Source organism: Staurois parvus, unplaced genomic scaffold, assembly GCF_062004578.1.
Source record: "Staurois parvus isolate SC_StPar_1 unplaced genomic scaffold, SC_StPar_1.0 ptg000604l, whole genome shotgun sequence".
NCBI classification, from domain to species: Eukaryota; Metazoa; Chordata; class Amphibia; order Anura; family Ranidae; genus Staurois; species Staurois parvus.
The window spans coordinates 425939-453147 of NW_028318400.1; the positions used below are offsets into that span (position 1 = coordinate 425939).

Consider the following 27209-nt stretch of genomic DNA (forward strand, 5'->3'; position numbering starts at 1 on the left):
ATCATGCCTCAAACATGTGCCACTTTCAGGTCTCCTCACACTGCTGGTGTGTTTAATTTTTTGACATAGGGTGCTGGCAGATTACGGGCCTCCTATAGCTGCTGCCAGGCCCCTAATCTGCCATAGGCCCCTATATACCGCCTCCTCATGCTGCTGCTAGGTCCAGAGTCTCTCATGGGTCCCTGTACGGCCTCCCATTGCTGCTGTCTCCATCGCCACACTCTGCTGCCATGTGCCACTTTCAGGTCTCTTCACACTGCTGGTGTGCTAAATTTTTTGACATAGGGTGCAGGCAGATTACGGGCCTCACATAGCTGCTGCCAGGCCCCTAATCTGCCATGGGCCCCTATAAACCGCCTCCTCATGCTGCTGCCAAGTCTAGAGTCTCTCATGGGTCCCTGTACGGCCTCCCATTGCTGCTGTCTCCATCGCCACACTCTGCTGCCATGTGCCACTTTCAGGTCTCTTCACACTGCTGGTGTGTTAAATTTTTTGACATAGGGTGCAGGCAGATTACGGGCCTCACATAGCTGCTGCCAGGCCCCTAATCTGCCATGGGCCCCTATATACCGCCTCCTCATGCTGCTGCCAAGTCCAGAGTCTCTCATGGGTCCCTGTACGGCCTCCCATTGCTGCTGTCTCCATCGCCACACTCTGCTGCCATGTGCCACTTTCAGGTCTCTTCACACTGCTGGTGTGTTAAATTTTTTGACATAGGGTGCAGGCAGATTACGGGCCTCACATAGCTGCTGCCAGGCCCCTAATCTGCCATGGGCCCCTATATACCGCCTCCTCATGCTGCTGCCAAGTCTAGAGTCTCTCATGGGTCCCTGTACGGCCTCCCATTGCTGCTGTCTCCATCGCCACACTCTGCTGCCATGTGCCACTTTCAGGTCTCTTCACACTGCTGGTGTGTTAAATTTTTTGACATAGGGTGCAGGCAGATTACGGGCCTCACATAGCTGCTGCCAGGCCCCTAATCTGCCATGGGCCCCTATATACCGCCTCCTCATGCTGCTGCCAAGTCCAGAGTCTCTCATGGGTCCCTGTACGGCCTCCCATTGCTGCTGTCTCCATCGCCACACTCTGCTGCCATGTGCCACTTTCAGGTCTCTTCACACTGCTGGTGTGTTAAATTTTTTGACATAGGGTGCAGGCAGATTACGGGCCTCACATAGCTGCTGCCAGGCCCCTAATCTGCCATGGGCCCCTATATACCGCCTCCTCATGCTGCTGCCAAGTCCAGAGTCTCTCATGGGTCCCTGTACGGCCTCCCATTGCTGCTGTCTCCATCGCCACACTCTGCTGCCATGTGCCACTTTCAGGTCTCTTCACACTGCTGGTGTGTTTAATTTTTTGACATAGGGTGCTGCAAGATAACGGGCCTCACATAGCTGCTGCCAGGCCCCTAATCTGCCATGGGCCCCTATATACCGCCTCCTCATGCTGCTGCCAAGTCCAGAGTCTCTCATGGGTCCCTGTACGGCCTCCCATTGCTGCTGTCTCCATCGCCACACTCTGCTGCCATGTGCCACTTTCAGGTCTCTTCACACTGCTGGTGTGTTAAATTTTTTGACATAGGGTGCTGGCAGATTACGGGCCTCACATAGCTGCTGCCAGGCCCCTAATCTGCCATGGGCCCCTATATACCGCCTCCTCATGCTGCTGCCAAGTCTAGAGTCTCTCATGGGTCCCTGTACGGCCTCCCATTGCTGCTGTCTCCATCGCCACACTCTGCTGCCATGTGCCACTTTCAGGTCTCTTCACACTGCTGGTGTGTTAAATTTTTTGACATAGGGTGCAGGCAGATTACGGGCCTCACATAGCTGCTGCCAGGCCCCTAATCTGCCATGGGCCCCTATATACCGCCTCCTCATGCTGCTGCCAAGTCTAGAGTCTCTCATGGGTCCCTGTACGGCCTCCCATTGCTGCTGTCTCCATCGCCACACTCTGCTGCCATGTGCCACTTTCAGGTCTCTTCACACTGCTGGTGTGTTAAATTTTTTGACATAGGGTGCAGGCAGATTACGGGCCTCACATAGCTGCTGCCAGGCCCCTAATCTGCCATGGGCACCTATATACCGCCTCCTCATGCTGCTGCCAAGTCCAGAGTCTCTCATGGGTCCCTGTACGGCCTCCCATTGCTGCTGTCTCCATCGCCACACTCTGCTGCCATGTGCCACTTTCAGGTCTCTTCACACTGCTGGTGTGTTAAATTTTTTGACATAGGGTGCTGGCAGATTACGGGCCTCACATAGCTGCTGCCAGGCCCCTAATCTGCCATGGGCCCCTATATACCGCCTCCTCATGCTGCTGCCAAGTCTAGAGTCTCTCATGGGTCCCTGTACGGCCTCCCATTGCTGCTGTCTCCATCGCCACACTCTGCTGCCATGTGCCACTTTCAGGTCTCTTCACACTGCTGGTGTGTTAAATTTTTTGACATAGGGTGCAGGCAGATTACGGGCCTCACATAGCTGCTGCCAGGCCCCTAATCTGCCATGGGCCCCTATATACCGCCTCCTCATGCTGCTGCCAAGTCCAGAGTCTCTCATGGGTCCCTGTACGGCCTCCCATTGCTGCTGTCTCCATCGCCACACTCTGCTGCCATGTGCCACTTTCAGGTCTCTTCACACTGCTGGTGTGTTTAATTTTTTGACATAGGGTGCTGCAAGATAACGGGCCTCACATAGCTGCTGCCAGGCCCCTAATCTGCCATGGGCCCCTATATACCGCCTCCTCATGCTGCTGCCAAGTCCAGAGTCTCTCATGGGTCCCTGTACGGCCTCCCATTGCTGCTGTCTCCATCGCCACACTCTGCTGCCATGTGCCACTTTCAGGTCTCTTCACACTGCTGGTGTGTTAAATTTTTTGACATAGGGTGCTGGCAGATTACGGGCCTCACATAGCTGCTGCCAGGCCCCTAATCTGCCATGGGCCCCTATATACCGCCTCCTCATGCTGCTGCCAAGTCTAGAGTCTCTCATGGGTCCCTGTACGGCCTCCCATTGCTGCTGTCTCCATCGCCACACTCTGCTGCCATGTGCCACTTTCAGGTCTCTTCACACTGCTGGTGTGTTAAATTTTTTGACATAGGGTGCAGGCAGATTACGGGCCTCACATAGCTGCTGCCAGGCCCCTAATCTGCCATGGGCCCCTATATACCGCCTCCTCATGCTGCTGCCAAGTCCAGAGTCTCTCATGGGTCCCTGTACGGCCTCCCATTGCTGCTGTCTCCATCGCCACACTCTGCTGCCATGTGCCACTTTCAGGTCTCTTCACACTGCTGGTGTGTTTAATTTTTTGACATAGGGTGCTGCAAGATAACGGGCCTCACATAGCTGCTGCCAGGCCCCTAATCTGCCATGGGCCCCTATATACCGCCTCCTCATGCTGCTGCCAAGTCCAGAGTCTCTCATGGGTCCCTGTACGGCCTCCCATTGCTGCTGTCTCCATCGCCACACTCTGCTGCCATGTGCCACTTTCAGGTCTCTTCACACTGCTGGTGTGTTAAATTTTTTGACATAGGGTGCAGGCAGATTACGGGCCTCACATAGCTGCTGCCAGGCCCCTAATCTGCCATGGGCCCCTATATACCGCCTCCTCATGCTGCTGCCAAGTCTAGAGTCTCTCATGGGTCCCTGTACGGCCTCCCATTGCTGCTGTCTCCATCGCCACACTCTGCTGCCATGTGCCACTTTCAGGTCTCTTCACACTGCTGGTGTGTTAAATTTTTTGACATAGGGTGCAGGCAGATTACGGGCCTCACATAGCTGCTGCCAGGCCCCTAATCTGCCATGGGCCCCTATATACCGCCTCCTCATGCTGCTGCCAAGTCTAGAGTCTCTCATGGGTCCCTGTACGGCCTCCCATTGCTGCTGTCTCCATCGCCACACTCTGCTGCCATGTGCCACTTTCAGGTCTCTTCACACTGCTGGTGTGTTAAATTTTTTGACATAGGGTGCAGGCAGATTACGGGCCTCACATAGCTGCTGCCAGGCCCCTAATCTGCCATGGGCCCCTATATACCGCCTCCTCATGCTGCTGCCAAGTCCAGAGTCTCTCATGGGTCCCTGTACGGCCTCCCATTGCTGCTGTCTCCATCGCCACACTCTGCTTCCATGTGCCACTTTCAGGTCTCTTCACACTGCTGGTGTGTTTAATTTTTTGACATAGGGTGCTGGCAGATTACGGGCCTCACATAGCTGCTGCCAGGCCCCTAATCTGCCATGGGCCCCTATATACCGCCTCCTCATGCTGCTGCCAAGTCTAGAGTCTCTCATGGGTCCCTGTACGGCCTCCCATTGCTGCTGTCTCCATCGCCACACTCTGCTGCCATGTGCCACTTTCAGGTCTCTTCACACTGCTGGTGTGTTAAATTTTTTGACATAGGGTGCAGGCAGATTACGGGCCTCACATAGCTGCTGCCAGGCCCCTAATCTGCCATGGGCCCCTATATACCGCCTCCTCATGCTGCTGCCAAGTCCAGAGTCTCTCATGGGTCCCTGTACGGCCTCCCATTGCTGCTGTCTCCATCGCCACACTCTGCTGCCATGTGCCACTTTCAGGTCTCTTCACACTGCTGGTGTGTTTAATTTTTTGACATAGGGTGCTGCAAGATAACGGGCCTCACATAGCTGCTGCCAGGCCCCTAATCTGCCATGGGCCCCTATATACCGCCTCCTCATGCTGCTGCCAAGTCCAGAGTCTCTCATGGGTCCCTGTACGGCCTCCCATTGCTGCTGTCTCCATCGCCACACTCTGCTGCCATGTGCCACTTTCAGGTCTCTTCACACTGCTGGTGTGTTAAATTTTTTGACATAGGGTGCAGGCAGATTACGGGCCTCACATAGCTGCTGCCAGGCCCCTAATCTGCCATGGGCCCCTATAAACCGCCTCCTCATGCTGCTGCCAAGTCTAGAGTCTCTCATGGGTCCCTGTACGGCCTCCCATTGCTGCTGTCTCCATCGCCACACTCTGCTGCCATGTGCCACTTTCAGGTCTCTTCACACTGCTGGTGTGTTAAATTTTTTGACATAGGGTGCAGGCAGATTACGGGCCTCACATAGCTGCTGCCAGGCCCCTAATCTGCCATGGGCCCCTATATACCGCCTCCTCATGCTGCTGCCAAGTCCAGAGTCTCTCATGGGTCCCTGTACGGCCTCCCATTGCTGCTGTCTCCATCGCCACACTCTGCTGCCATGTGCCACTTTCAGGTCTCTTCACACTGCTGGTGTGTTAAATTTTTTGACATAGGGTGCAGGCAGATTACGGGCCTCACATAGCTGCTGCCAGGCCCCTAATCTGCCATGGGCCCCTATATACCGCCTCCTCATGCTGCTGCCAAGTCTAGAGTCTCTCATGGGTCCCTGTACGGCCTCCCATTGCTGCTGTCTCCATCGCCACACTCTGCTGCCATGTGCCACTTTCAGGTCTCTTCACACTGCTGGTGTGTTAAATTTTTTGACATAGGGTGCAGGCAGATTACGGGCCTCACATAGCTGCTGCCAGGCCCCTAATCTGCCATGGGCCCCTATATACCGCCTCCTCATGCTGCTGCCAAGTCTAGAGTCTCTCATGGGTCCCTGTACGGCCTCCCATTGCTGCTGTCTCCATCGCCACACTCTGCCATGTGCCACTTTCAGGTCTCTTCACACTGCTGGTGTGTTTAATTTTTTGACATAGGGTGCAGGCAGATTACGGGCCTCACATAGCTGCTGCCAGGCCCCTAATCTGCCATGGGCCCCTATATACCGCCTCCTCATGCTGCTGCCAAGTCCAGAGTCTCTCATGGGTCCCTGTACGGCCTCCCATTGCTGCTGTCTCCATCGCCACACTCTGCTGCCATGTGCCACTTTCAGGTCTCTTCACACTGCTGGTGTGTTTAATTTTTTGACATAGGGTGCAGGCAGATTACGGGCCTCACATAGCTGCTGCCAGGCCCCTAATCTGCCATGGGCCCCTATAAACCGCCTCCTCATGCTGCTGCCAAGTCTAGAGTCTCTCATGGGTCCCTGTACGGCCTCCCATTGCTGCTGTCTCCATCGCCACACTCTGCTGCCATGTGCCACTTTTAGGTCTCTTCACACTGCTGGTGTGTTAAATTTTTTGACATAGGGTGCAGGCAGATTACGGGCCTCACATAGCTGCTGCCAGGCCCCTAATCTGCCATGGGCCCCTATATACCGCCTCCTCATGCTGCTGCCAAGTCTAGAGTCTCTCATTGGTCCCTGTACGGCCTCCCATTGCTGCTGTCTCCATCGCCACACTCTGCTGCCATGTGCCACTTTCAGGTCTCTTCACACTGCTGGTGTGTTAAATTTTTTGACATAGGGTGCTGGCAGATTACGGGCCTCCCATTGCTGCTGCCAGACATGTAATCTGCCATGGGCCCCCGTACCGACTCCTCATGCTGTGACGTTGCAACAAGGTGTAATTCAACCCTACATATGTTAGACCGCCTTTACGAACAGCTAAAGGCCATCACAGATTTCCTGATGTTAAAAGCGGATAAAGGTACTCCCTGTGTAACTTAGATGTCAGCCATTGTCAGCTCATGTGTGACACCTGCGCTTGCTCAGGCCCTTTGAGGAGGCCACGCTATTCGTGAGTCGGCAGGACTATGGGATGAATGAGGTCAAATCGGCCATGGGCCCCCGTACCGCCTGTTCACGCTGATGCTGGTCCCACAGTGTGACCTGGGTCCCTGTACGGCCTCCCATTGCTTCCACTCTGCCATGTACCTCTTTGAAATCTCCTCACACTCCTGCGGTTGTCCATTTTGTCATAGGTTGCTGGCAGATTAGCGGCCTTCCATAGGTGCCGCCAGGCCCCATATCGACCATGGGCCCCCGTACCTCCTGGTCACGCTGCTGCTGAGCCCACAGTGTGACCTGGGTCCCTGTACGGCCTCCCATTGCTTCCACTCTGCCATGTGCCACTTTGAAATCTCCTCACACTCCTGCGGTTGTCCATTTTGTCATAGGTTGCTGGCAGATTACAGGCCTTCCATAGGTGCCACCAAGCCCCATATCGGCCATGGGCCCCCGTACCGCCTGGTCACGCTGCTGCTGGGCCCACAGTGTGACCTGGGTCCCTGTACCGCCTCCCATTGCTCCCACTCTGCCATGTGCCACTTTCAGGTCTCCTCACGCTCCTGCTGGTTTCCATTTTGTCATAGGTTGCTGTATGGCCTCCCATTGCTGCTGCCTCCACCGCCACACTGTGGCTCCAAACACTGGTTTTGGCCCCGTGACTGGCCAAAGGAGTGAAGTGTGCAGTGATTCTAAGATCGACGGCACTCATCTGCATGTCATACTGACAGACAGTATTATTTCTCTTCCCCAGCAGACTCCAAGGGCATTTAAATTAAAGGTACAGTGTTCTGCACTAATATTAAGTCTCTCTGAAGCCTAGAAACACCCTTTTTTAAGTTAAATTCACAGCGAATTTATTCGACTCGAATCGAATATTGTCCACGAATTCGCCGAATCAGTCGAATCGAATTTTTCATTTCTTCGCTCATCTCTAGAAGTGACGTCAAGACACACACGGGAACCGGTGTGACCGGTGGCCATTTTGGAAAGGGGAAAGATCATCTACTAAATCCCTGGACGTTTCCTGGATGGCAGCAAGGCTACTGCATGGTATTTAAAGTGTTTTAGAAGTTTATAAAATGTGAGCATTCTGATTAAAGTTCATTTATACTGGTATATCTTGGCGGTATCACACTATTTTGTCCCTCGTATGTTTACATTTATATGGAGCATGGTATATGGGGATATATGGAATATCATGGCTAATGGACCCAGATAGTGCCGTGAAGACAGAGTAAACCTGGTGGAGATCTACGGGAGGGCTGTCTCCCACCAGTTATTGTATGATATTGAAAGCGTCTGTTTTTGGAATATTGGTAAGGGTTTGCATTCCTTACTGCAATTTAGAAGTGTCACAGTGTTGGTTTGAGTAGGAGCACTGAAGAGTGATTCACATACACAGTGTTGCTTCACTGTTTGGATTTACAGTTTTTCACTTTGTTCACTTTTTACACTGATTATCAGTTTGATTGGTTATTCACTTGAGTGATGTCACTATATTTTATGTTATTTAAAAGATAATACACTGTAATATTTCTCTTTTTTTGAGGGAATATTATCGTGGAAAGCATTGGAAGGATTATATATTTTTTTGGACACTTATTTGTCACTGCTATCACATGAGAAGAATTTGATTTATTTTGTGGACTTTTAGGGTCTGGACTTCACTTGTATAGTCATTGCTGTGGCTTCAACTTTTATATAGCATTTTCTGTTTATTAAGAAGTGTATATTAACTTGTTTATGTGAAAAGTATAGCGTTGAAAAACTATGAGATATATATACTGAAATGTATGCAGCTATGGTGGTATACTGGTAATGGTGGTGATCAGTGACTTATGGTGGGATTGTGATAGCTGACGCTGGCTGGGAGGTGCAGTGACACTGACATCAATAGTGACACTAATACAGTGATCAGTGCTAATACTGTCCACTATCGCTGTACTAGTGACACTGGCTGAAAGGGGTTAACATCTAGGGACAATTAAGGGGTAATTGTGTGCCTAACAATGTGTAATGTTTGTAATATATGCTGCTTTTACTTTACTATATGGCTGGTTTTTCTACCTGTTTTGCAGGGAAAAAGCAGCCAAATTGCTGTTCCTTGTACACAGAGCTCTGTGTTTTGTAAACACAGAACTCTGAGTGATCGAACACAGCCAATCAGCTGACATCAGCCAAAATCATTGGTTGAAAGCAGCTGCCAAACTTGTGCTGTGTAGCATGGGTCAGCAGGGGTGAGCATGCTCGACCCCGCAGACCCGGAAGGAGACAGTCACATAAATACGTGACTGCACCTGCATCTGCTGCCCTGCCTCATTATAGCATTGTTGCAGGCCACGTTTTAATAAGCTTGAGATAAGATACAAGCATGCACTTACTTAACTTACCTTCGTTTTTATTTTCAGTGCCAATTTCTAAAGATCCATAATCATGAATAGAGCCTTTAAAAGTCACCTTTTAAAATAATGGAGAAAAAAAAAGAAAATATAAGTTGTAGTGCAATAGAATTTTTTTTTTTTATGCGGTTGCTGTGTCAGCTTTAGTAAAGGGGAATGAGGGTTTGCTTATTTTTATTATTCTATTGAAAGGATAACAGCAAATATTGTCACCTATCAAAAAGGTTACTCAGAAAACTAATGTCATGGAAAATTATGTTATGATTAAAGATTAAAAGAACCAAATCTATTAGCCAAAGATAAAAATTAGGGAGGATGTGATCACCTTTTCTACAAAATATAGCTATCCTTTGTAGGAAATTCAGAGGAAAATTCTGGCTTTACAGTCACAATAAACTACTTAAGACCATGCATTGCAATTAGAGGAAAACTAAGGTTTATCTCCTGCTCCATCAAAGGTTCTTTACTATTAGCCCTGGTTCACACCAGTGCGGCTTTGAAGTTGCACTACTTCAAAGCCGACTATGAAATGTGACTTCATTGAGGCTTGCTGACTTCTGTGTGACTTCACTCAACAAATGTCAATGCAAGTCACATTGAAGCCGCACAGAAATAGTGCAGGAACCTTTTTCAAAGTCGCTGCGACTTGAACGGTTCCATTGCTGCAACTAGGGTGCGACTTGTCATGCAACTTTGAACTCTCAAGTCACATTACAAGTCGCACTGGTGTGAACAAGGGCTTAGAGCTATGAAGATGTAGAATAGCCTTCTGTTAGATCAGGTTCTAACAGATACTGTAGTCTTTGGTAGGGATTGAAATATTTCTTATAACAGTGTTTCTCAATCCTGTCCTCAATTCCCACCCAAAAGTGTCCTTTTTTTGTTTAGGATATCTCATATATTGTATGCACAGGTGAAATAAATATTGTCTCAGCGATACAATTGATGTATCTCTGTGAATATAGGCAAAACAAGAACTTTTACTGACATGGAGTATCCTTTTGGCAAACAATGTCCAAAAAGAAAACAACAAAACAAACTGGCTTGGGTTTTTTTTTATTATTTCAAGGTGGAGGCAGATGGAAGCTGCAGTTATACCACTCTAGGTGTTGTGTTTATAACAGCTCTCTGGGGGTGCACAGCCAACAAAAAGGAAAATCTACTACTAACCTATTTCCAGGCACAAATGACAAAAGCGAAAAATACTGACCAGCAGCATGGAAGTTGTTTTTGTTGATTGTGTGTGGAAATTGATGAATGAAATCTTACAATAAAATGTTTTTGTATCCATAAGATTTATATTGCAAATGTTAGAATTTGAGGTCTATTTTAACACACACACATATATATATATATGTATATACCAGTATATACACTATATGTGTATATATATATATATATACTGTTGGCGCTTTATAAATACTGTATAATAATAATAATATATAAATACACTGTATGTATATTGTCCCAAAAGTCACCATACAGTACATAGTAACAATTGGAAATTGTACCTAAATGTACCTTTATTTACAAAATGGTAATTACAAAATACTTACAAAATATTCTCTGCGTGTTGGCCACCTCTTTCTACACACACACAAAGCCTTCTCCCCCACTTATAATCTGAGTTTGTTTTCCTGTGTTTGGAGACTCTTGGGACACCCCGTACGTGTGTGTGTATATACACACACACTATATTGCCAAACGTAATGAGACACCCCTCCAAATCAATGGATTCAGGTGTTTCAATCACCTCCAAGATCACAGGTATATAAAAACAAGCACCTAGGCATGCAGACTGCTTCTACAAACATTTGTGAAAGAATGGGTCGCTCTCAGGAGCTCAGTGAATTCAAGCGTGGTACCGTGATAGGTTACCACCTGTGCAAAAAGTCCATCTGTGAAATTTTCTTGCTACTAAATATTCCACGGTCAACTGTTAGTGGTATTATAACAAAGTGGAACAACTGGGAACAACAGCAACTCAGCCATGAAGTGGTAGGCCACATAAAATGACAGAGCGGGGTCAGTGCATGCTGAAGTGCGCAGAAGTCGCCAACTGTCTGCAGAGTCAATAGCTAAAGACTTCATGTGGCCTTCAGATTAGCACAACAACAGTGCATAGAGAGCTTCATGGAATGGGTTTCCATGGCTGAGCAGCTGCATCCAAGCCTTATATCACCAAGTGCAATGCAAAGCGTCGGATGCAGTGGTGTAAAGCACGCCGTCACTGGACTCTAGAGCAGTGGAGATGTGTTCTCTGGAGTGACAAATCATGCTTCTCTGTCTGGCAATCCAATGGACTGTCTGGGTTTGGCGGTTGCCAGAAGAACGGTACTTGCCTGACTGCATTGTGCCAAGTGTAAAGTTTGATGTAGGAGGATTATGGTTTGGCGGTTGTTTTTCAGGGCTTGGCTTGGCCCCTTAGTTACAGTGAAGGGAACTCTTAAGACATCAGCATACCAAGACATTTTGGACAATTTCATGCTCCCAACTTTGTGGGAACAGTTTGGGGATGGCTCTATTCTGTTCCAACATGACTGCGCACCAGTGCACAAAGCAAGGTCCATAGAGACATGGATGAGTGAGTTTGGGGTGGAGGAACTTGACTGGCCTGCACAGAGTCCTGACCTCAACCTGATAGAACACCTTGGGGATGAATTAGATTGGAAACTGCGAGCCAGGCTTTCTCGTCCAACACCAGTGTCTGACCTCACAAATGCTCTTCTGGAGGAATGGTCAAACTTTCCCATAGACACACTCCTAAACCTTGTGGACAGCCTTCCCAGAAGAGTCAAAGCTGTTATAGCTGCAAAAGGTGAGCCAACTCATTATTGAACCCTTAAATTTAATGTGCGTGTAAAAGCAGGCGTCCCAAAAATGTTGGCAATATAGTGTGTATATATAAATATATAGGTAATTGCTGCTAATAATTACTATATCTACAGCTCATGGTGCATTAGTGTGATGGCCATTAGAAAGAATCCTATCCGTGCAGATAGCTAAATAGATAATTATCAGTGGTTACTTATTTGAGGAGCAGAAATTGTTCATTGCTTATGGAACCCTTAGCAGACTCTGGAGGAACCCTGGATGAGAAAGACTGGTCTAGTTTGCAATTTGGTTTCAGTCCTGTGCTTAAATGTATTAAAATGTTATCTCTTTTCTGCAAGTTTCACTGTGGAACCTAAGGGGTTAATCCTCTGCATTGTTTAAAAATGCTGTTTGATCCTGACTTCTCTGATCCTCCCCTTCTTCCATTGTCTCCATCTTATCTCCTGATAAGACATATCATGTGGAGACACTCTGCACATGCTCAGTTAATGTGTATTGCTAGAGAGGGTTTTTTTTTCTCTTGGGAGAGTGCATGTGATCAGTGCAGGGCCAATCAGCACTATCCAGACAGAGGTCAGGGGTTTTGCATTCTCGTAGAGCAGAAAGAAAACTCCTCCTACACGTTTTAATATGTGCTCTGCTGGACACTGATAGAAGTCACAAGACTGCTCTAACTTCTGATGAGAAAAGATGTGGGAGACTAGATATTGTGAATGTAGAGTCCTGGGTTTAGTAACACTTTAATATGTAAATCCTGCTATGTGTGCAGTTTACAGTTGCGTTTGTATACAGATCAGCCTCCTGTTGCTACCTGTCACCTTGTGACTTTCTATAAAGTTGGGGAGAGAAAAATAAGGGACATTCTTCCTCTCACCTTCAGCAACTTGCAATGTGATTTTTTTTATTGGCAATGGTGGGCTTACAGGAAATAACGATTTCAGGGTGGGTGTGTGTTGTGATATTCACTTCAACTGTGGCAGTGGCACAGAGCCTACAGAACTGCAAGGGCAGTAATTCTCTATCTGCTTTGCAGCCATAGAAATAATGAGGGGGGGCTAATAAAAAAAAACATGATTACAGATTTTTAAACATGTAAAACACATCCTACATTAACAATTATTTTATGTTTTTAGCTGTGCAACTGGAATCCCTTTTTTTTGTTGGGAAAATGCAAAAGGATTCTCACCAAATAATGGAGATCAAAGTGGTCAACGTCATTCTTCAACTCTGTGTGTTTAATAATATATTCCACCTCTACCTCCTGCTGCCCTTCACACGGGAGGATGCTGTACAGGGAATGGAGTTTCAGAAAACTTTTATTACGGGAGTAGAAGGGTAAAAGTTCCAGATTTGCTCCACCATAATCAGGTTCTATGACGCCATAAACATATTGTCGATCCTGCAGGCTTGTTCTTGCCTTTGAGAAAAAGACAAATATGTGAAAGAATACTTTTTTCAAAAGAGCTTCTCGCAATTTAGGTAAAAATACATTAGATAAGATTATTTCATTATGATGACATTTAATTATAAATAATGGATAATATTAGAAATAAATATTATTTTATCACTGCATAGAAAAAGACAGAGAAGGTCAATAACTGTGGATTAAGGGCCTGAGACAACAGGCTTTTGTTTGCATCCTTCCATATACAAGTCATGGGAATGCAAAAGCAACCTAAAGCAGGTTAATGCAACTTAGAGGGAGGCCAAATGCAGGTCAGGGGGAGGTCCACTGTGGTTCAAAAGCACCTGTCAATGGACTCTAAATAATATCAGAAAAATGTCAAACAGATGTCAAAGGTAAGTTAAACGCATGGGAAAGCAAACTGTATTCACCCATTGACACATCCCAAAGCCTGTAGACCATTGTTATAGTAACCAATTTTGTGTTGTGTCATACCATATACAGTGCCTTGAAAAAGTATCCATAACCCTTGACATTTTCCACATTTTGTCATGTTACAACCAAAAACATAAATGTATTTATTGGGATTTTATTTGATAGACCACATGTGTCAAACACAAGGACCCTGGGCTGAATGCGGCCCTCCAGGCCATTTCATGTGGCCCTCGCACCTCTCCTGCAGCTCTGCCCCCAGCTTCTTCCCGGCAGTGGCACAAGGTAAGAGGGGTGCACTGTGATATAAGGGAGGGTGGGGGACTCTTGACTTCTGATGGCGGGAGGCTCTGGACATCTGCTTATAATTAATTTAAGTATAATACAATTCCATGACAGTTGAAAAGGAGGGTTGCACACCACTGGTATCATCCATGAGAAACTTTATTGGAGACTGCAGAAGACAAAACACCATGGCAGAACCATCTTCTGTCTCAGCAGTCTCCAATAAAGTATCCTTTGGATGATACCAGCGGTGTGCGACCCTTCTTCTCAGACCTGTATCATCTGCTACAAGAATGTAAGTGGGCTCTGTGCTGGACTACACCTGCCCTTCACAGCTTACGTCTTAAGTTATTATTATTAAACCTAGTAATAATCAAATGCAGAGGAAATTATTTAATATGATAAAGAGCAGATACATTTATATAGTTTTACAGATATAGTCGGCCCTTTGAGGGCAACCGTAATGCTGATGTGGCCCGCAATGAAATTACGTTTGACACCCTGTGATAGATCAACACAAAGTGGCACATAATTGTGAAGTGCAAGGAAAATGGTAAAAAGCATGTGCAGGAATGCTGGTCGCAGTTGATGGGAAGATGGATGGAGCCATTTACAGGGCAATCTTTGAATAAAACCTGTTAGAATCTGCAAAAGACTTTAGACCGGGCGAAGGTTCACCTTCCAGCAGGACAACAAACCTAAACATACAGCCAGAGCTACAATAGAATGGTTTAGATCAAAGCATATTCATGTGTTAGAATGACCCAGTCAAAGTCCAGACCTAAATCCACTGTGGAAAGACTTGAAAATTACTGTTCAAACACTCTCCATCCAATCTGACAGAGCTTGAGCTATTTTTCAAAGAAGAATGGGCACAAATTTTACTCTCTAGATGTGCAAAGCTGGTAGAGACATCCCCAAAAAGACTTGCAGCTGTAATGGCAGCGAAAGGTGGTTCTACAAAGTATTGACTGGGGGGCTGAATACAAATGCCTGCCACACTTTTCACATATTTATTAGTAAAACATTTTGAAAACCATTTATCATTTTCCTTCTACTTCACAATTATGTGCCACTTTGTGTTGGTCTATCACATAAAATCCCATTAAAATACATTTACATTTTTGGTTGTAACATGACAAAATGTGGAAAATTTCAAGGGGTATGAATACTTTTTCAAGGCACTGAACCAATGGCAATACTGGACAGGGACATTCAGTTGCCAAGCCCTGTTCACATCCCCACGTAGCGAAAACTCACATTCCCACATACATCTGTTTTGGGTGTTTTGGAGCGTTTTAACTCATCACACTTCGGGAAGCCAATTCACTTGAATGGGCTGACCTACACGTGACAATTTCCCTATAGAAGCTTCAGAACTTTTTTTTGGAGTGGAGCATGGTGCGTTGCCACAGTTTGTGATGTATTTGCTGCACTTGGGTTGCCTTTAATATGTAATGGCAACACAAACATGATGCACATTTGCAGCGTGTTTCTGAAATGCATGGCAAAGCATGCATTTTCTGTGCAGTCTGCCATGCGTTTGGAAACACACAAAGATGTGAATGGAACCTCATTGTTCTTGTGTAAACGCACCAACTTTACTTCAGGCCTCATTCACACCTAGTGTAGTGGGAACACATGTTTCTTGGCTTGTTTTTCCAGTGACACACACTGGGCAACCCATCGATATCAATGGGCTGTGCTACATATGGAAAAGTAGCTCTTGGGAGGTTTTGGTGTGATGTGGGTTGCATGCGTTTTGCTGCATTTGTCACTGGTTCACATGGCAAAATGTGTGCTTGTTTCTGTGTGTGGTGTGCCATTAACAATTAATGTCACTGAAAGCACAATTAGTTCATTTTTAGGTGTATAAAGGTGGCCATACACTGTACAATCTGAGTGTACAATCTCCTTTAGATCTACCAAACTATTTCATAGGAGGACACGCCATCTATCCAATCACTCTATATCCAATCAGTCAGGTCCTTGCACTACATAGGTGATGGTAGATCTAAAGGAGATTGTAAAATCAGATTGTATAGTGTATGGTGAACTTTACAGAACCCAAGACACACTTCTCCTGTTTTCAATTCTACAGCTATCCACACAGGCTGTTATCTGGTCGCTCAGCACACTCTGCTAAATGAACGATCTATGCAAGATGAAATTAAGATAGAAAAGAAAGACAGAAAAAAAAAATTGATGCCTGTGTACTTAGCGAGAATGGTGATCACTGATTAAATGCAATGGAAAATCATGCACCTGTGGAAGTGGGTGGTAGTGATATGCTGGAAGGGGAGAAGGCAGCAATAGGTGTGTACTAATGAGATCAGCTGATGAAATCCTTCCTGCGTCTTTGGTTGGCCATACACTATACAATTTTCTGTCCAATTTCTGCCCAATTTCCTTTAGATTTACCTTCAACTATGTAGTGCAAGGGCCTGCCTAATTGGATACAATTGAAAGTGTTATTTAGGTTTGACCTCATATTAAATGGTTTTTGGTAAATCTAAAGCAAAATTCTCAAGAAAATTGTATAATGTATGGCCCGCCTTATGCAGGCCATACATGGATCGAATTCTGAATTAGAAAATCAGAATTTTCATGCATTTTGTAATCCGTTGGTGCCACCATTGATTTTGAAATTTGACCAACCAAGCTTTCAATTTCACATCTTGCTACAGAAAAGAACTTTCGTGGCCAAGAATTTTCTTTTCTTTCCAGGTCACAGCCCTTGCTTGTTTCTTTTTCGATTTTATTTCTCACACGATTCTCCCATCATTGATTAGAAATTTATTTGTTTTTCAAAAAATTTCCAACATGCCGATCACTCAAATTCGATGATCGGATGATTCTTTAGCCCGATTATGGTGCAAAATTTTAACGAAAATTCTTACAAAAGATTTTTGAAAGAAAATTCTTTCGGAATTCGACCCATGTATGGCTGGCTTTATTGTTTTTTGTGTCCTAAATCTACAGGTGAAACTCAAAAGACTAGAATATTGTGCAAAAGTTCATTTATTTCAGTAATGCAACTTAAAAGGTGAAACTAATATCTGAGATAGACTCATTACATGCAAAGCAAGATAGTTCAAGCCGTGATTTGTCATAATTGTGATGATTATGGCTTACAGCTCATGAAAACCCCAAATCCACAATCTCAGAAAATTAGAATATTGTGAAAAGGTGCAATATTCTCGGATCAAAGTGTCCCACTCTAATCAGCTAATTAAGCCATAACACCTGCAAAGGGTTCCTGAGCCTTTAAATGGTCTCTCAGTCTGGTTCAGTAGGAATCACAATAATGGGAAAGACTGCTGACCTGACAGTTGTGCAGAAAACCATCATTGACACCCTCCATAAGGAGGGAAAGCCTCAAAAGGTAATTGCAAAAGAAGTTGAATGTTCCCAAAGTGCTGTATCAAAACACATTAATAGAAAGTTATGTGGAAGGGAAAAGTGTGAAAGAAAAAGGTGCACAAGCAGCAGGGATGACTGCAGCGTGGAGAGGATTGTCAGGAAAAGGCCATTCAAACGTGTTGGGGACTTTCACAAGGAGTGGACTGAGGCTGGAGTCCGTGCATCAAGAGCCACCACACACAAACGGATCATGGACATGGGCTTCAAATGTCGTATTCCTCTTGTCAAGCCGCTCCTGAACAAAAACAACAAAGAAGCATCATACCTGGGCTAAAGAAAAACAGACCTGGTCTGTTGCTCAGTGGTCCAAAGTCCTCTTTTCTGATGAGAGCAACTTTTGCATCTCATTTGGAAACCAAGGACCCAGAGTATGGAGGAAGAATGGAGAGGCACACACTGCAAGATGTTTGAAGTCCAGTGTGAAGTTTCCACAGTCTGTGTTGATTTGGGGAGCCATGTCATCTGCTGGTGTTGGTCCACTGTGCTTCATTAAGTCCAGGGTCAACGCAGCCGTCTACCAGGAGATTTTGGAGCACTTCATGCTTCCTTCCGCAGACGAGCTTTATGGGGATACTGACTTCATTTTCCAGCAGGACTTGGCACCTGCCCACACTGCCAAAAGCATCAAAACCTGGTCCAATGACCGTTGGATTACTGTGCTTGATTGGCCAGCAAACTTGCCTGACCTGAACCCCATAGAGAATCTATGGGGCATTGCCAAGAGAAAGATGAGAAACATGAGGCCGAACAATGCAGAAGAGCTGAAAGCCGCTATTTAAGCATCCTGGTCTTCCATAACACCTCAGCAGTGCCACAGGCTGATAGCTTCCATGCCACGCCGCATTGAGGCAGTAATTGCTGCAAAAGGGGCCCAAACCAAGTACTGAGTACATATGCATGCTTATACTTTTCAGAGGTCCGATATTGTTCTATGTACAATCCTTGTTTTATTGATTGCATGTAATATTCAAATTTTCTGAGATTGTGGATTTGGGGTTTTCTTGAGTTGTAAGCCATAATCATCACAATTATGACAAATCACGGCTTGAACTATCTTGCTTTGCATGTAATGAGTCTATCTCATATATTCGTTTCACCTTTTCAGTTGCATTACTGAAATAAATGAACTTTTGGGCGATATTCTAATTTTTGGAGTTTCACCTGTACATACCAGCAAGTGTTGAAGCTTTCTAAGAAATTCAGAAAGGGCTAAGGTAAGGCCTTGTTCTCAAAATCAAAGAAAGCTTTTATTTTTCTGCAACCAAAATGGTAAATTGGTACATAGGGGAGCTGGAATTTCGAAAAAAAAAAGGTGAACTTAGCCTTTAAGGCATGTTTGTTTAAAAAAACATTTAGGGAAATGTCTTTAGTTTCACAGTTGTAAAAGAAACGCAGCTATTACCTTTGTATCACCTCCCCTTCCTTTAGATTGTAAGCTCCATGAGCAGGGCCCTGCTATTCCTTCTATATTGAACTGTATTTTAATTGTAAATATATATTATATTTATAATTCATATTGTAAAGCACTGTACAAATTGTTTGCACTATATAATGTGTATATAATAAAAAATGTAGATATGTTTCTTTTCTTTGATCATAAAAAATATGTCTACCAAAACAAAATATATGACTCTAGTTACATGTACTGTGGGTGAAGCGTGTTGAAAAATGGACAACCTTTGGCATCAGCAAAGACCCAGACTAACCCTCTAAACCATGCTCTGAGCTAACAGAAAGGGTGACCTGGGGGTCCTGTGCATATCTAAATATTTTCAGACAGTACAAATAGCCCAATTTACAAAGTATCATGCTATATAACTGAGGTCCCATTATGTGTAAGACTGGAAATTAATGATTACTCTGGTCATATCCAACCTCCTTTGGCTTCTTCCAAGAGATAGGCTACTTTAACACTGATCTGCCGCAAAAACACGGCAAAAACGCATAGGCGTTTTTATCGCGCTTTTGCCACACAGAGCGATTTTAAAGTACACATGACTTAAAAACTGCACCAAAAATGCTTCTCAGAGGCGTTTTTGAGGTGCTTTTCAGGCTGTTTTTCAGGCGTTTTCCATTGATTTCAATGGGAAAAGGTGTTTTTGGGACATTTTTTAACTCACCAAACATGCCACAACGATACTGCAAGCAGGATTTTTTACACAACACCACAAGCGCAACGCCTCAGTGTGAAACCATTCATAGATATACATTTACATACACAAGGAAGCGTTTTTCTTGAGATTTTCAGGCACTTTTTTAAAAGCAAAAACGCTTCAAAATCTCCTCAGTGTGAAAGTAGCCATAGAGCCCAACTATGAAATCCAATTCCCATGCACCCCCTTAAGATCGGGGATGGTGTGAAGTACTCCAGTGAACCTACTCTCACCACACCACAAGTTTAACTACCATGGCTCTATAAACACTGGGTCACTTCAGGCCTATTTTGCTTCCATAGCCTAGTCAAACCTGATGGCCTTAAAACCTTTTACTTATAGCTGTCTCATATCCCATTGGGGAACCTATGTTCACTTCATATGTACAGCAATCACCCCCACTCTTCTGGTCTAATTTCTGAAATCTATTCAGTGCTACAAAAATCATGCTTTTGCAACCCCTTTCACATATAGTATTAACACATATGGAAATCATAACTGAGCTACAAACTGGCGGAGGAGGACTGTAGGCAGACATGGCTTATCACCAAGAATTGTTCCCAAATTTACCCAAAAGTGGAACAAATTGTAAAATGCTCACTCCCTGGTACCTTATACCCAGGCAAGTGGCTAGCTTAGTACCAAACTATCCTTTCACCTGTTTTTGGGGCTGCTCAGTGACTGGGATATTCCTCCAGATTTCGTGAACCTTCCCTATAGTGCATACATTCTGGAGCTAAATATACCAAATATGGAATATACTGTACAGTTATATTCTCAAAAATCTATATGAAACCAAATCAAATCACAGGCCTGACATCATAGATAAACACAACTTTAAATTTCTGAACCACCTGTTCACAGCCACCAAACAAACAATCACAAAGGCATGGAAATCACAATTGCTCAAAAATCTGGAAGTCAAAACAAGATTATGCCAAATGATAGTATATGAAAACTTGATGGCCAAGCTCACTAAACTCTACTCTATGAACAAATTTAGGAACACTAACATTTTGAGCCAATTTACCCATTCTCCTTGCTGGCCAGCTGTAGGTAGAGCCCTCCTCCCTCTTGGCCAATCTCCCTTACCATGGCCCCCCGTCTACATCTCTTTTCCTTCTTCTCTATATTCTAACTTTCTACACTTATCATTATCGTAGACTTCATTTATGATTATCTCAAAAGAAGCATATCTCATGATGACACTATTTCATTAGCTGCAATTCCCAGTTCATCTCTATTGGTAACTCCAAAATGTGTCATAATGCAATTATAACTGCTTTGCAATGCAACCATATTAGTACTCCAGGGCCACTGAATGTCGTAGTCTCTATCGTTTGCAAACTCTACGCCATTTGCTATCATAATTAAAATATTGAACAAGAAAAATGTCAAATTAACTGCATCCTAAATTAAATTTCCAGCTCAGCAGGTATTACTTAGAAATCATTGGTAATGCCTTTTAAATGTATCTAAAATATATATTGCACCTACAACGTAACATATCTACAACACACAAAAATGCAAAGATGTGAAAAGAGCCTACAGTATGATTTTTATTGAACAGAAAACTTAATGCAGTTTTGTCACAGTTTATCCTTTTCTGTTGTTTTTTGCCAATCTACCTAACGTTTTTATACATTGTGGCATTGCTACTTTTCCTGTCAAAGGTTTATAAATATTTTAGTGAGTAAATGATATAGGGAAATTGGGCAACTTGAGTCAAACTAAACATTTTTGACAACCTAATAAACTAGCCCCCTTAACATAGAATTTTAGAATGACACATATACTAATATATCAAAACAGAACTATTACCCGAAGGGATACTGTTCCCATCCATTGGCTTGTATTGACACTAAAAGAAGCTTGTCCGTTGTTGTCTGTCATCAAGGTTTCATTGATTGAATTTTTATAACTTGTTAGGTAAACCTTAATGCCTGGAATAGGGTCATCATTAGCATCCACCACTTTGACCTGAAAGAAGACATAATAATATATCACAAACAGAGTTTATTAGATTTGTAGCGTTCACCCCCGAAAGGACCCACTGTTTAGGTTACAAGGTTCTTTCCCCATAGGTACACTAGCAGCCATGAACACTGTCACTCTTCTGGCTTAACGACCAGTCTAGGGGTATTCTTTTTTTATGCTTTATTGCAAAACTTGAAACTTGGATGAGTGCAGGGTAAATTTAGGATATACTTAAAGTAGTGTTCATGCGCTTCTGGATGTGCAATACTTAACAAACATAAAAATGGATTAAACTATTGCAGCAGTCCTAAACTTGTGCACTGTGCCACAATACATGAATAATAAAAATTAAACAGACCACGCATTAGTATTAAACATAGCATTCAAACAATAACATACGGCTTAAGTTGCCGTTAATAAAGTTCCAAATTGTGAAACAAGTGCATATGCATGTGCTCCAGCCTGACTGAAGTGCTTATTTTCTTCAATCAATTCAAAGTGCTCCACTGTGCTCAACAAGGTGCCCCACATGGACTAAAACTCATCCTTAGACAATGACCATCTATTTCTCGAGTGGTCTATAATGCTTGTGGGGCATTCCCCAATAGAACAGCTGTCTCCAGATCCCTGCAAGTTTAGGATAGGCATATCACCAAAAAAATCAAATTAAGAGGATATCCCATAGTGTAAAACCGTAAGATATTTTATTGAGGGGTAAATGTACAAAAATATCACCTTAGGCACCTTATTTGCGAGTGATATTTTGTTACATTTACCCCTCAAAAAATATCTTACGGTTTTACACTATAGTGTGAACATACAAACTTCAGGCAGGAGGTACCGTGGTTGGGATTTGAACCAACAACCCTACTACTGCCAGGTGGAAGTGCTAACCATTTAGCCACTGTGCAGTTAAGGATCATAAACAAAGTTAATTTGTTTGCATTTCTTCTCATATAACTTGTTTAATGCAACAGGGAGGCTCTAAGCAGTTTCTGCAGCAATTGCAAAAGTAGCTGAGAGGGTGATTTTGCTCAGAATCCACCAACATTTATTCTTATTGTTAGCAAAGAAATCATGGAAAAAGGGCTCAGGCACAAGGGCCAGATCATGGGCCCAAAAGTGGATATGTGGAAATGAATATGAGGTGTCCTTTGTGCTTCGCTGATTTAAGTTTTACTTTGTGACTAGGGCCTAAGCTTTTCTGCCATTCACCATTCCCATATTCAATGAGATTTCCTTAGTGGCCAGTAAAGTCACTCTCATCAGATAGAGGAATAACAATCCTTGAAGCTTATCCATAAAATCAGAGAGGGGCATCAGAACAGGTTCTTCTGGCGAATAAATGATTGCATGCATATTTTGGGGTATGCCCGTAGGCAAGACATTTTTTTAATGTTTAAAATGGAGCATAGGTACTGTATGTCCACTCAAGTGCCTTTCAAATACTAACATTTCCTTACTGGGTGAACTGACCATTTAAAACTAACCACTAGCCCAAACCCCATAACAGATGTACTGCTACAGGGCGGCTGCTCTGTGCAAAATCATGTAAATATACGTGATTTTGCATTTCTGGGTAGAGGGCATGCGTGCTGCCCTACCCGTGCTGCTATTGCTAAGGATGTCAGTCACCGAGTCCTGGGCAATGATTCCCGGCCAGGACTCGGTGATCGTCGGCGAAGCTGACAGGGGAGATATCTGTCTGTAAATAACACAGGTCTCTCTCCTGTCAGCATTCACGTGCTGCTTTCTAAGTGCATAGCAAAGGGATAGAAAGCAGCATATCTCCTTAGTAAAACACAACACAGCACACAGTCTAATCTTGCAGTTAACCCTTTGATTGCCCCAGATGTTGACCCCTTCCTACTCAGTGTCATTAGCACACTGTCAGTGCTTTTTATTAGCACTGATCACTGTATTAGTGTCACTGGAGATGTCAGTAGCAGTTAGTTCCCACCCAGTGTCAGAATGCCCACCACAGTCCCACTCCAAGTCGCTGATCACCATTATTAGTATAAAAAAAAAAATTCCAGTATATATACCGCCATTTGTAGACTGTATAACTTTCATGTAAACCAATTAATATACACTTATTGGGATTCTGTTTAGCAAAGACATGTAGCAGAATAAAATTGGGCCTGTATTTATGAAGACTTTTTTTTTATTTTTTATTGAATGTTTTATAGCAAAAAGTCAAAAATATTGTTTGTTTTTTTTTCAAAATTGTCAGTCCTTTTTTGTTTATAGCGAAAAAAATAAAAAACATAGAAGTGATCAAATACCATCAAAAGACAGCTCTATTTGTGAGACAAAATGACATAAATTTAATTTATGTACAATGTTGCATGACCGTGGAATTGTCAGTTAAAGTAATGCAGTGCTGTATCGCAAAAAAATGGCCTGGTCGGGAAGGGGGTAAATCATCCGGAGGGCAAGTGGCTAATAATAATAATAATAATAATGTCTTCACCCACACTTACATTAGTATTTTAACCAGGATTCAGCAGAAACCTATTACTTAGATTAGCGAAGTGCTGCATTGTCCAACACTTTCTGCTTAGAGGCGTATTGCATTTAAAATGAATTCACTCAAAAGTACGTAGCTGTATTAGGCTCAATGTACTAATTGCCATTTAGTGTCTACACTTAAAATCTTTTAAGTCATTTTCAGACAAGTGACTGTTATTTTTAGCTCTCGTTGGTTATAACAATTTTTAAGGCAAAATAATATCATAATTACAGCATATTTTGCTAGTATTAAGCAACTCACCACTCCATTGAATGGAATCCCAGATTTGTAGTTACTGTCAGCATCAACAAAGGACACCTTGTTGATTATATTGGATATAGAAACCTGACTGACTGTAGATAATTCAATTCCTACCAGAAGAATCATTGAAAAGAAATAGATCAGCTTTGGGAAATCATAGGATCCACCATTATTCTAACCATAAAATCCATGTACATTACATGTTCCATTCATAAGCAAGATAGAGGAAAGATGAAAGCAGAAGTTACCAGTCCCATCTTCAGTGATGGAGGCCTGTCCATTCAGTCTACGCTCCCAGTCCATATGCCTCAGTTGAAAAACTGTAGAATTAACCTCTATGGCATCACATCCTTGTCTATCCAGCTGTGAGTGAGACAGAGAGGCACACATTGATCAAGTATTAGTGATCAAGTAGAGGACTTTAGGGTTGTAAACATATCTACATAAAGGACCAATCCACCAGAACCAACATTCCAATTTAAAGCCAGGAACAAAAATATAATGTATGTGTAAATGTAAGTCCTTAGATGCGGTAGCCGAGTAGCTTTCTTTTTCTAGTTTGTTTTCCTTTATTTTTACTTATTAATCCTGCGAGGAACAAACTTCCAATCATTGAGTGAAAACACTTATTATAGTGTGTCTAACTCCACTTAAAAAAGTGTTTTGCTTGCATATGATTGGATGATGAAAGTCAATAGATCTTCACCTCATTTACTAAGCTAAGAAAAAATTCAGTTGCTAAGCAAAAATGTCTATTTGCCTTCAGCATATCAACATAATCAAAAATATTGGTTTTTTTCTCAAAATTGTTAGTCTTTTTTATTTTATAGCGCAAAAAATAAAAAATGCACAGGCAATCAAATACCATCAAAAGAAAGCTCTTTGTTCAGATTGTGTCTGTAACAGATTATTTATTGATTTGTTACGTTATTCTTACGTTTAGTTAGTGCACCAGCACTATCTCCATCATATGAGCTACCTACTGTATACACAAAGTACTTACATAGTTACATATTTAGCCTGGCTGAAAAAAGACAAAAGTCCATCCAGTTCAACCATTAAAAAAAAAAGTTATAATCCTATACTCACAGTTGATCCAGAGGAAGGAAAAAAAACCCAGCAAAGGATGATCCAATTTGCTCCTGCAGGGAAAAAAAATCCTCCCTGATCCCCTGAGAGGCAAACGGGTATTCCCTGGATCAAGTTTACCTATAAATGTTAGTATCCAGTTATATTCTGTGTATCTAGGAAAGAATCCAGACCTTTTTTAAAGCAATCCACTGAGCTGGCCAGAACCAACTCTTGAGGTAGTCTATTCCTCTTTTTCAGAGCTCTCACTCATGAAGAAAGCTTTCCGTGTTTGGAGATTAAATTTCTTTTGCTCCAGACAAAAAGAGTGCCCCCCTTGTCCTCTGTGATGACCTCAGGGTGAATAGCTCGGCACAGAGTTCACTATATGAACCACTGATGTATTTATACATGTTGATCATATCCCCCCTTAATCTCCTCTTCTCAAGAGTTCTTCTTCAGTTACTACTGTAGCGTTGTAGAAAGCAAAAGCTGCAATAGATTGTTACTATAAAAAAAAATATTTTATTTGTGAGATCACAGATCCAATAACGAGTGTTTTTTTACAAATGTTTTTGTATTTCTGTATAAACAGATGCTTTAGAAAGCAATATGGATGTTCATTGACTTAAGCTGCCTATACACTAGCAGAATTTAATTTGAAAATTATTAAACTTCAAACAAAACTTGATGTTCGTTTTTGACCACATTGAAAATTCGAACAAGCAAGATGAACATTTTTTCTTGGAGGCACCAATTTCTAACAATGTATATGGTTTTCATTTGGTAGAGTCCAGTCACTCCAAAACTGAATGTGAAAAGCAAACAAAATGCTGGACTACTTTCGAACAACATTTGTCAATCTGTCACATGTACTGAGAATTTTTGTACATATTATTGTACGACTTTTAGGACAAATTTACATTTGAAAGTCTGCTAGTGTATAGCCGGTAGCTAGTAAAAGAACAATATAGAGATGCACATGAAAAAGGGAGGAGAAAAAAAAATTGTTCAGATAAAATCCACTGTTTTCTGAGTTTGCAGATAGAGATGCCAGATGTCTATGACTATCCTTAGAAAAGTTTGTCATAATGTACAGCAAATTCTGAGCTCAAACAAATGTTTTTCTGCAGCATATTGACACTTTCAAATGATTTATAGTTTGTTTGGAGTTCATTTGGAGTGGGAGACGGAGTCCTCTTCCAAATCATATGCTTGACAGACTCTCTTTAAAATTGTGAGGAGGCTCCTCAGTTTGGTATTCATTGCTCATTTCTGATCTAACTGCCATTCCATTGCACGTACCTTTCCACTGAATGTAGCACAGATATCAGGTTTGAGTTTTGCCATTCCACTCCACCAGTATACATGATGCTTTTGGCACACAGTGACTGTATAGTTGCCTTGAACTGGCTTCCCATAAGTGTATCTAAAAGACATAACATATTTCTACAAAGTGTTATTATTGATGAAGCATTATTTGGGGAATATCATGTCATATGTTCTCTTCCCTCCAATAACTTAGCAGGATTTGCAATAACCAGAATTTGGTGGTGTCTGTGCATTGTTCATTCACTTTATTGGAGTTCAGACTCACCTTCCACATATGCGAAATGGAAACTGTTCACTGTTAAGGATTACAACCTTGGGGAACTGAAGGGTAACTTCAAACTTTGGAAGAACTGTAGAGAAAGGTTTAATAAACGTTGGTTATGTTTATAGATGAGCAACCCAATGTGTGCAAATTACAATGTGAGTCAAAGTGGTAGAACAAGCTTTACACTGATATTTGTGGATAATGAGCAATTCATGGTACCACAGTTTAGTGTGTTTTGGAAATGTGTTGTGATGTTGGCAGACACGCTA

General features: G+C 43.2%; 1 protein-coding gene across 1 annotated transcript in view; it reads right to left on the bottom strand.

The window, feature by feature from the left end:
- Nucleotides 1-27209, bottom strand: part of LOC149449762 (alpha-2-macroglobulin-like protein 1) — a 135000-nt gene that overhangs the window by 81861 nt on the left and 25930 nt on the right. The window contains exons 7-13 of the mRNA XM_089692750.1: nt 26941-27025; nt 26649-26772; nt 24524-24638; nt 24276-24385; nt 21347-21505; nt 13014-13244; nt 8984-9050 (exon numbers count right to left, since the gene is read on the bottom strand). Coding sequence (XP_089548876.1) covers nt 8984-9050; nt 13014-13244; nt 21347-21505; nt 24276-24385; nt 24524-24638; nt 26649-26772; nt 26941-27025 — 891 coding nt within the window. The remainder of the gene's footprint in view (nt 1-8983; nt 9051-13013; nt 13245-21346; nt 21506-24275; nt 24386-24523; nt 24639-26648; nt 26773-26940; nt 27026-27209) is intronic.